At 37.9% G+C, this 11,831-nt stretch overlaps 1 protein-coding gene across 1 annotated transcript in view; it reads right to left on the minus strand.

The window, feature by feature from the left end:
* Positions 1 to 2,628: 2,628 nt before the first annotated feature.
* The window catches only part of LOC103201340 (baculoviral IAP repeat-containing protein 2), a 17,184-nt gene continuing 7,981 nt past the window's right edge, over positions 2,629 to 11,831 (minus strand). Inside the window, exons 5-8 of the mRNA XM_007946012.2 lie at positions 5,662 to 5,904; positions 3,274 to 3,528; positions 2,943 to 2,984; positions 2,629 to 2,822 (exon numbers count right to left, since the gene is read on the minus strand). Of these exons, the coding sequence (XP_007944203.1) occupies positions 2,629 to 2,822; positions 2,943 to 2,984; positions 3,274 to 3,528; positions 5,662 to 5,904 (734 nt within the window). The remainder of the gene's footprint in view (positions 2,823 to 2,942; positions 2,985 to 3,273; positions 3,529 to 5,661; positions 5,905 to 11,831) is intronic.

The following is an 11,831-nucleotide window of genomic DNA, read 5'->3' on the forward strand; positions in this document are numbered from 1 at the left end:
ATGAAGTCTTAAATGTTGTTGTTAGGTGCTGTGGATATTAGTTCCAACTCATAGTGACCCATGTGTAACAGAACAAAATACTGCCCAGCTGCAGTGCAGTGAATTGTTTCATATGGCCCAGAACTTCTAGCCATAGTCCTCCATTTTGTGATGTATTGTAAATCTTAACACCCAATACCTGTTTAGGGAGCTCTGGTGGTACAGTGCCTAAGGCATTGGACTGCTAACCAGAAGGCTGGCAGTTCAAACCCACCAGCCACTCCTTGAAGGGAAGATTGAGCAATCTACTTCCATACAGATACCTCCTTAGAAACCCAAGGAGGGGTCGCTATGAGTCAGAATCGACTTGACAGCATTGAGTGTGGTTTTGGTTTGATTTATTCCTGTTTAGGGTGTGATATATCCTGAGTCCCGCCTTGCTGGAGGGCGTGACTCAAGACACCATCCTTAGCTTCCTTGAGGGCATATATCTGAATGTCCAGGCCAAGTTTGTTCTCTCTTGCTCTGGTCCTGCATTTGGTTTCTGCATTTGGTTTGTCATCTCACCTATGGACTTGAGACAGCAGCTGATCATCTGACCCACCAATTTGGGTTTGCCAGGCCCTGCAACCATGTGAGTGAGGAGAATCCTCCAGACCTACCCCAGGATATGGAGCTTGCCAGCCTCCCAGCCTTCACCACCACGTTGAGTCATTTCCTTGGCAGTTTGTGAGTTCTGAGATATTACTGTGAAATAAAGAACCCTAAGACAGGAGGGAGAATACTGAGTGGAGGAGGAAGAGTTGATGTTAGAGATGATGCAGTGGTACAACAGTTTGGAAAAGCTGGATATTTGGGACATCTTTACCCTCTACCTTATAGGGACCAGCCTTGTGCTGATCCTTCTAAAAGAAACTATTCGAGCACCAGTCCTCCACCATCCTCACAGTCATTACCATGTTTGAGCCCACTGTTGCAACGACTGTGTCAATCCACCTCATTAACAATCTTCCTATATTTTGTTGACCCTCTACTTTGCCAAGAGTGATGTCCTTCTCCAGGGACTGGTCCCTCCTGATAATGATAAATGTATGTATTTGGACTTACCTATCCGGATGATATGTAATACATTAGGATAGAAACAAAGGTTTAAGAGAAGACACTGGAACATAGAGATTTTCACCCTTCTCAGTGTATTCTTTATTTAAAGAGATCCAAAGCAGTTGTGGGGGGAGGAGAAAAATGGAGAGTTTTTAATATTAGACACATCCACCTGGCCTCACAAATCTGCTGTACAGCCAGAAGACCCCGAAAGGGTCAAATATGATTGAGCCCACAAAAGGAGAGTACCACTGACTGTATCCTACCTTCTCATCCAGTCAATGACTATGCAACAAAATTATTGCATTATGCTTTAAAAATCCTAATACAGATTTACCTAATGTTATTTATTAAGCATTTTTTGATACTCATTGTTTATTCTACACTATATCCAATAAGCAACTAAACTGTCATTATTTAAAAGAATCTCATAAATCACATTAAAAAAAAAAAAAAACCAAACTCACTGCTGTCCAGTTGATTCCGACTCATAGCAACCCCCATGCAGTTTCCAAGGTTGTCAATCTTTATGGATGCTGACTGCCTCATTTTCTTGCATGGAGCAGCTGGTGAGTTCAACCACTGACCTTTTGTTTAGCAGCCAAATGCTTTAACCACTACACCACCAGAGCTCCTTATAAATCAATCCATTACTATTTAAAAAACACTTTTTTATATTTTCTTTGAAAAATTCAATTTTTTAGTAGCAAGCCATTTATATTGTGTTTATGCACATTATTTAATCTTTATAACCCTATGAAGATACATGGAAATAACTTTTTACTTCAAGGGGAAATAAAACAATAATGTGGTCCTTTCAAAGGTACTTTATTAAGATGATTCTCACAAATTAGGGATAAGCTTATTTACCAGTAAGGAAAAAAAAAAAAAAACCTACTTTTACAACACAAATGCAAAACACCACCAAGAGTTTGGCACCACAACTCTGGTAAACTCCAGAGCTTCTGGTTTCCAGTTCTTTTCAACTCATATGCTATACTCAAAACTGCTAGAAAGAATTCCAAATCCAGTAACTTCTGAAATGCTATGTAACAGCACTGTGGTTACTCTTAAATTCTTCCTACATTCACACATTTACACCAATATATTTCATCAAACATAAATATTCCCTTACAAATAAACAGATTAAGATTAGATATGATGCATGACAGCATTTTTTAGGAAAACAGGACTACTCGTACCAAAGCAGAATGGAACACAAATGTTACTAATCTAAAAACCAATCATTCCTTCTTTACTTCAAAACCAAAACCTACTGCTATGGAGTCAATTCTAACTCATAGCAACTCTATAGCACAGAGTAGAACTGCCCCATAGGGTCTCTAAGGCTGTGATCTTTACGGAATCAGACTACCACATCTTTCTCCTACAGAGCACCTGATAGGTTCAAACTGCCAACCTTTTGGTTAGCACTGAGCACTTAACCATTGTAACAGCAGGGCTCCTTTCTTTACTTCAAATAGCTTCAACTGCCCAATGGTATTTTAAAGACTTTTCTATATAGGCTTTATATAGCCTACTTTTCTTTTATGAAAGAAATGTACGGACAGTACCCTTGATTATACCCCTGCAAATAGGACATTTTCTTAGAGAAGGGGCACATTCCTGGCATACTACCAGATGACCACAAGGAATGAATACAATTGAAACTTCTTTGTCCATACACACTTTACAAGTTCTCTCTTCTTGCAACCTCCTCAACTGTTCTTCTAAAGACAGACCTAATAACAAAAAAATAATTTCAGTGAAATGCAGTTTCTACTTTTATCTCCCACTTTTTTTTAATTAAAAAAAGAGGGGGTAACAATTCATGGTGGTAGTAAGTGTTAATTTTGTTTTACCTGAAACATCTTCTGTTGGAATATACTTCATGTTCTTTTCCACTGAGGAAAGAAAAACATCAAACTTAATAAGTGTTAAGACTGCTTCACCTAATACCTATTTTTTTCCACACCTACTACCTAATTCAGTAACATGGAACCTGGCTAAATATTATCAGGAATTGTTACATTTAGCTATACTTCTTCAGCAATAGACTTCATTCTTTTGGAACAAATTAAAGATAAAGATTATACTTTACTAATTAGATTTGTTTGTCAAGACACAGATGTCAAAGACACAGATAAACAAAACCTTAAGGATTTCTAAAATAATTTCCCCAAACAAACTCACCAAATAAGTTCTTATATAAGGTAGAGTCAATTTCTCTTAGACAGTTTTTGAAGATGTTAGCTGCAGCATTTCCTTTTACTAAAACAGTATCAATCAATTCTCTTGCTTGTAAAGGTATCTGTGTTTTTTGTTTAATAATATCATGTTCCTGTTTATTAATTACTTGGGCTGTTAAAAGATTATCCAGGATAGGAAGCACACATGTCAACTGCTGAAAGAGAGCCATTCTATTCTTCCGAATTAATGACAAGTCATCTTCATTTAAAAAAAGAAAAAAAAATCCATTAGATTTTAAATTTTTCCTATTACATGCATATAATCACTAACAACCAATCCTATAAACAATTTAGCCATTAAATAAGAGCTTGAAAACAGAAAGGCAAAATGATTTCACTGTACTTTAATGCCTGTGAGAAAACTTCCACAAGATTTATCTAAGTTATATTACATACTACATCCAGGGTTTCTGTTTTCATTGTTTAAAATGACTATATATTTATACCTCTTAGACCTCTGCTTTTTCTTTATTCTGTTGAGAGTACGCAGAGAATTTTAGAGGATATTAAAAATTTCTCACCTCTATAGTCTTCCCCCATGGGATTAATAATGTTGACTTCTATTTGCATTATATCATTTTAGTTTTATAAGCACTTCATATAAATTGTCACATTTGAAACAACAATCCTGTCAAGGCAGGTATGACTGCCCCTCATTTTCAGATATGGAGAAAAAGTCTGAGAAATGAATGACTAATCTGCCCAAGGGCACCAAGAGAATAAGATGTAGAACCAGGTCTCCTAAACCAGTGTTTGTTTCCTAAGATTTAAATTTTTGGGGGGTGGGGCGAGGGTGGGGGAATGGGGATATGAAAATAGACACAGCAAAACCTATCCTCAATCCAGTTTCTAGACATAATGATCAGTGACACGGGGTACAGTTTTCATAAACTAATGTTGTTTCCAACACTCCAAATATAAGAAAGGTTGGGCAATCCTACTTCCGTAGTGATAACTGCCTCGGAAACCCAAGGAGGGGTCGCTATGAGTCGGGGCTGACTCGACGGCACATAACAACAACAACAACAGGGTAGTGTTAAAGAGCTTCAACTGTAAGGTTGGGACAGCCTTCTGCTCTAATTCTAGCCTGGCTGCTTATTAGCTAAATGCCCTAACCCTCATAAGCCTGAGTTTCCTCATCTATAAAATTGAGATAATACTACCTTCCTCAAAGAGTTGTGATGATAAAAGCAGAAAAGTAAGCTGTGGTTATAAAAAGGAATTTCTAGTTTCCTAAACTAAAAAGGACTAATTTTGAGAATAGAGAAATTCATTCCAGAAAAATGAAAAAGGAGAAGGAAAATATTAAGCAAATTAAGTTTGTACCTTATTTTTTTTTTTGAGGTGCTGACAACAGGCAATTAAATATTACAGTAATTGGGAAATTCAAAGGAGCTATATGAAGTATACCTAAAAAATTCATGCTCATATTTCATAAATGTAGGAAATGAATTTTGGAATTATATATGGTTTGAGGATGAAGGAAAAACTTGATTTTTTAAGAAAGGTTACATTTGATTCATAAGGAGTTTTTAAAAAATGATATAAAGTTAGGCATGCATTTAATAATTATGGTAGCTAACTATGTGCCAGATATTATGCTAAGTACCTTGCACATATTATCTCAACAGCAGTGGGTTGTGTTTTTTTTTTTAGATGAGTACCAAGCTCAGTTCCCTGCCACCCTTGGGTTCAAGAGGAGGTTCTCATCATCAGTTCTATTTTTTTAGATAGATTTCATCATGAGTTCTATTTTTTTATGTAAAGATCACCTAGTTAGGATTTTGGAGTAAAATATCATTATTATTAAAAATATTATTTGAAGGAACTTTAAAAAAATAGTAGAAATAACTATTGTTGTTGTTGTTGTTAAGTGCCAGTGAGTCAGCCCCGACTCATAGCGACCCCTCCTTGGGTTTCTGAGGCAGTATCACTACAGAAGTAGCATTGCCCAACCTTCCTTCCGAGGAGTGGCTGGTGGGTTTGAACCGCCAGCCTTCTGGTTAGCAGTCAAGTGCCTTAGGCACTATGCTACCAGAGCTCCTGTAGCCAACTTTAAAATCTTTCTTTTTCAAAATAATTTAAATCTCAGGTAGAAATACACATAGCTCAAGAAAATCGTATTAGCAAAAATCAAGGACTCTTATTGTAAAACTAACAAAAAAAAGCACCCTGCCCTACAGTGGAGAGAGGGGAAGTATTGTTTAGAAATGACAGGGGAGCTGTTACTAGCAGTTAGTGGGCGTGAGACAAGGATGCTGTCTTGCAACATGTGAGACAGTCCTATGAGCCCTACTAAGAAAAAATGTAGGTGACTAACATTCCCAAATACCTGAGCCCATTTCTTCAGTTTGTCTTTCCTTCTCTTCTTCTCTTTTTTCATCTTCAGCATTAAGAAGTGCTGACACAATATCATTAATTGTTTTGTAATTTTCCCCAGTTGTTAGGATTTTACTCTGAACTGTCTGTTTTACCAGGCTTCTACTAAAGCCCATTTCCAAGGCAGCCTTAACCACAGGTGTATTCATCATGACCGCATCTTCTGAAGAATTTTCTCCTGGTCCAAAATGAACTACTGAAAAAAAGACATGCTAGTATTAAACCCTACAAATTTGAAACTCTGGAGAAAAAAATGACGACGACAGTCTTTACTCTCATGATGCTTATATGCTGGTTAAGGGAGATGAGCTACATGCACCAATCACCTATAACTCAAATAAAAGTTTGAACTTGATTAAGGGTCAAATGAGAGTATAACCAAGAGAGTATATACTTTTTAAAAGTACCATTTCCCAGACCGTATCCTAGACCTTCTTAATGAGAAACTCTCTAGGCATTATGCTTAGGAATCTATACCTTGTAAAAACTCCCCAAGAAATTCTTATGTATATTTTGTGAAACTGATAGCTACAGAAACTCAGAAGTGAGAAATGATCGTCTCCAGTCAAGAATAAGCAGGAAAAAACTCAAAAGATTTCACAGTAAAGGAAGCATTAGAGTTTAGACTTATATGAACAGCATTGAGACATGCAGATAGTTGAGGCAGAGAGAGTAAGTAACATGAACAAAGATGAGAAGTACAGTAGAAGGGAATACTAGTTCACACAAAATATGACTAACAAGGTAATAACAAATATGGTTAAAGAAATAAAGTGATATGATTTTACATAGGGGTAGATGCTTCTGAAGAAAATAAAGCAGTGCAAGGTGACTGAAAGAAGCTAGAATACGGGAAGGCATTTCAGATAGGGTGATCAAGGAGAAACATTTTCTAAAAACAGGGTTAATTGCTAGTCCAAGTGGTACATTTGTAAAAAGTACAAAAGACAACAGTCTAAAAGACACTTTACTGCCATCTGCTGGGAAACATACAAACTTACATTATCTACTATGTATATTATGCTCCCTTGCTCATTCATAAAAAAACGGGCTTCACTGGTTGTTATAACAGTGGTTACACACTCGGCAGTTCAAAACCACCAGCTTCTTCGTGGGATAAAGATGTGGCAGTCTGCTTCTGTAAAGATTTGCAGCCTTAGAAATCCTATGGTTTGGGCTTGGCTTTGGTTGGCTCAGCCATATGTAGAATCTGTCTGAAGAAATAGTACCAGACTTCCAGTAAGATGGTGTAATAGGCACACAAGCTACACAGACCGTCTTCAACAAAGAAAAGAGAAACCAACTGACAGAGATACAGAAGATAATCCTGGAGCCCTGAGCTTTGAAAGACAGTATACAGAAGTGGATTAGGCACCAACTAGCAGAAAAACCTGAATGAAAGCAGGACCTAAGAATAGACTCCATTTGCCAAGGATGGCAGGGACATATGGGAGGCTGACAATGGGAAAGCAGACAGGTGATGAGTGTATAAATGCTGCCAACAAGTGAACAGAGGAGCACAATACCCTGCTTATGTAGATAACAGCCAAATAAAATGAAAACCGTAGGTAAGTCACTTCAACATACAATGACCAATTAAATATAAACACAAAATTGTCACAATGTCTTGGACACAACAGACAATCAAAGTCCACACAAAGAAGCAAGATAAAGTAAGAGAAACAAGGGACCAGGATACAGACCCAGAACACATCCTTGAGGAAGAAGCAGCATTGAAACTCCTGATAAGGAATTCAGAAGAATTATATTTAGGTTAACTTCAATGTATTGAGAAACAGATCAAGGAAAACACTGACAAAATTGAGGAAAACGCAAAGAAAACCCTAGAATAATTTTGAAAAACAATGCAAGAATAAAATGATAAAATAAATGAGAAATTAGAAATGATACAAAATCTACAGACAGAAATCCAGAAGATTAATACTAAACTTTCAGAGATAGATAACACATTGAAAGAGCAAAAGAGTAGTACTGAATTAATGGTAGACAGAATTAGTGAGATTGAAAGCAAATACCTCAATACTTCTTTAGAAAGACATCAATAAGAGAAAAAGATCTAGATCTAAACAAAATGAAGAAAGCCTAAGAAACATGTGGGATACCATCAAAAGGAATAACTTATGTGTCACTGGGAATTCCAAAACAGGAAGAGACAAATAAAACCACAGAGAAAATTGTCCAAGATTTGTTGGAAGAGAATTTCCCTAGCATGATGAAAGATGAGAATATAACCGTTCAAGAAGTTCAACGAATCCCAAACAGACCTCAAAAGAAAATCACCAAGACATATCATCATCTATCATCTCACCCCAGCAATAATAGTAAAGTTCAACAGGACAGAAAATAACAAATGCTGGTGAGGTTGCGGAGAGATTGGAACTCTTGTGCACTGCTGGTGGGATTGTAACTGGTACAACCATTGTGGCATATGGTATGGTGTTTCTTTAAAAAATTGAAAATAGAAATACCATTTGACCCAGCAATTCCATTACTAGGAATATATGCTAAAGAGGTGAGAGGCAATGCATGGACAGACATATGCACACCTATATTCATCGCAGCACAATTCATTACAGCAAAGAGATACAAACAACCTGAATGCCCATCAACAGATGAGTGGATAACCAAATTATGGTACATGCATACAATGGAATACTATGGTACATTAAAGAACAATGAGGGATATGCAAATCATCTTACAAAGTAGATGAGCCTGGAGGACATTATGCTGAGTGAAATAAGTCAACCACAGAAGGACAAATACTGTATGATCCCATTACTGTAAAAAACACAAAGAAGGGTTTGCTTGGGAAAGGGAACTCACTCTGTAGGTTACCAGGATGGAGAAGGAAGGGGAGGGATTAATTTCAGGCTAGTTGGGGCCCACATGCTGACATGGGTAAGGGGAGGGATGTATGGATAGTCTGTGACCACCATGATAATAACATTAGGAAAAGGGAGGACACCAAATTGTGCACACAGGAGACAGATGACAGATGCTAACACCAAATAGTATATCCAAAATACTGCATTACAATTAACACCAAACAGCACACTACAGCTAAACAAATAAACATCTGAGAGGATCAGATGGGGGTCAGTGAACAGGAGTATACTCTAGACCAAGGACAGATTCAGCAGAGCCTAATCTTGCACAGATACCAGTGATACAAAATACCTGCAATCCTTACAGACACAACAGAAGACAGACATAAAGTAATCCCTCACAGACACCCAGACACTGTGGGAGAAAGATCCAAAAGATCTACCATCTCAGGACCACAGTATTGAGGGACACCAGACTTAACTGGCACAACAAAATACATAAAAGTCTTATTCCTCATCCTATATTGGTGAGTAGTGACTGGGGTCTTAAAAGCTTTCAAGTAGCCATCTAAGATGCAGCTAACAGTCTCCTATTGTCAAAAGCGAAGAAGAGTGAAAAAAAACAAGGGAATTCGGAGGCATTCAGCCCTAGGACACAATGGCCCTTGAGAACTGAAGAACTAGATAGTGCCCAGCTACCAATGCTAATCATTCAGGAAAAGATCAAATCTGGAGATCCTGGATAGAGTGGGAGGGAAAATGTGGAACAGAATCCAAAATCTCAATAATGACCAGAATTACTGGTGGGATGGAGTCTGGTGAGACCCCAAATACTATGGTCCTGGGATACATTCTGGGCGTGGAATAAAGCTCACTCCCAGGGGCTGGCTCTCAGCCCAATAGTAAACAAGATGTACATGCAGACCACTCAACCTAGGGTGACACACCCACATAATCTATGGAAATGCATCCCTTGGAGCAATCAAGCACAGGGCACCAGAGAGGCAACATTCACATAAAGGAAATGCAGGACAAACAGGAGTGCATAACTATGAGGGGTACAGGGGAAGGGTAACTGAGCAGGGAGGGGAAGAGACTGGGTTAGGGTTGGGGATGGTAATGGGGAGTGAAACTAAATGTGCATGTAATATTGAATGTAAAACAAACTCTTAAACAATTTTTAAAAAAAAAAACATATCATCATCGAACTCACCAAACCAAAGACAAAGAAAGAATCCTGAAGGCCACAAAGGAAAACAAAAAGTTACATACAAAGGGCAACCAATAAGACTAAGCTCGGATTTCTCAGCAGAAACCATGTAGGCAAGAAGAAAATGGGATGGTATGTATAAAACGCTAAAAGAAAAAAATTTCCAACCAAGAATTATATACCCAGCAAAACTGTCCCTCAAATATGATGGTGAAATTAGGACATTTTCAGATAAGCAGAAATTAAAGGAATTTGTAAAAACCAGACCAACCTTATAAGAGATGTTAAAAAGAGTCCTTTGGACAGAGAACCAACAACAGCAAACAACTGACTGTTAACACACATGATGACATAACCTAGACACCAATCCAGTTATGGAAGTACCCATAGTAAATGAGCCTACAAGATTGTAAACAGGGAACAAGAGACATCAATTTATAAATGAGGATAATTACAAATCAAAAAGAGAGAAAAACTGTGTAGTTATAGAACTTCTAAATGGTTGTTGTTGTTGTTATGTGTCGTCGAGTCAGACCCAACTCATAGCGACCACTCCTTGGGTTTTTGAGGTGGTATCACTACAGAAATAGATTGCCCAACCTTCCTTCCAAGGAATGGCTAGTGGGTTTGAACCACCAGCCTTCTGGTTAGCAGTCAAGTGCCTTAGGCACTACGCTAGCACAGCTCCTTTCTAAATGGTAGGGAAGTCAACAGAGTAATCCCTCACAGACACCCTGACACTATGGGAGAGAGATCCAATAGATCTACTGCCTCAGGACCATAGTACTGGGAGACAAGAGACTCAATTGGCACAACAAAATACATAAAAGCATTGCTCCACATCCTACATTGGTGAGTAATGACTGGGGTCTTAAAAGCTTTCAAGCAGCCATCTAAGATGCAGCTAATGGTCTCCTAGCATCAGAAGTAAAGAAGAATGTGAAAAAAAAAAAAAAAAAAAACCACACATTTAGAAGCAATCAGCCCTAGGACACAATGGCCCTCGAAGAATTAGTTGGTGCCCGGCTACCAATGCCAACCACTCAGGAAAGGATCAAATCTGGAGATCCTGGATACAGCAGGAGGGAAAACGTGGAACAAAATCCAAAAACTCAATAATGACCAGAATTACTGGTCAGATGAAATTTGGTGAGACTCCCAATACTATGTCCCTGGAATACATTCTGCACCTGGAATAAAACTCACCCCCAGGAGTGGGCTCTCAGCACAATAGTTAACAAGATATACACACAAACCACTCAACCCAAGATGACACACCCACATACTCTATGCAATCCCTTAGACCAATAGACCATGGGACACCAGAGCACCAGCATTCAAACTGAGGAAATGCAGGACAAATAGGAGTGCATAAATATGAGAGGCACAGGCGGAGGTTAAAGGGTAGGGAGGGGAGGAGACTAGGTTAGGGTTGGACATGGTGAATGGGGAATGAAACTAAATGTACACGTTATGTTGAATGTAAAACAAGCTCTTAAAATAAATAAAATAAGGAAGGAAAAATTAAAAATAAATAAATAAATGGTAGGGAAGTCAAAACAACTGCAAGATATAATGGACTGTTCTAAACTTGGGAAGAAAATTATAAATCACAGGGTAACCTCAAAGAAAAATGATAAACTTTCACATTAAAATAAGAAAGAGGACCAGCACAAATATTTAGCAAATACTAGAACAGTACCAAAGAAGAAAGTGATAACACGAGTCATAAACAAAGTGAGCTCAGCACAGAAAATTATATGGAACAATGAAATCAGAAACACGACAAAAAAGCACATAACAAAATGAAAGCAACAAATTCATACTTGTCAATAGTTACACTGCCAAAAGAGGAAAAAGAGAACCCTACAGATTGGGGAAAATATTTAGTCACGACTTAACTGACAATGCACTTATCTCTAAAATTTATAGAAAACTCCAACACCTCAACAACAAAAAGATTAACAATCCAATTAAAAAATGGGCAGAAGGCATGAATAAACACTTCACCAATGAGGATATTCAGGCGGCCAGCAAATACACGAAGAAATGCTCATATCATTAGC

The sequence above is a fragment of the Orycteropus afer genome, unplaced genomic scaffold (assembly GCF_000298275.1).
Source record: "Orycteropus afer afer isolate SDZICR_OR568_19922 unplaced genomic scaffold, OryAfe1.0 scaffold00147, whole genome shotgun sequence".
In the NCBI taxonomy this organism is placed as follows: Eukaryota; Metazoa; Chordata; class Mammalia; order Tubulidentata; family Orycteropodidae; genus Orycteropus; species Orycteropus afer.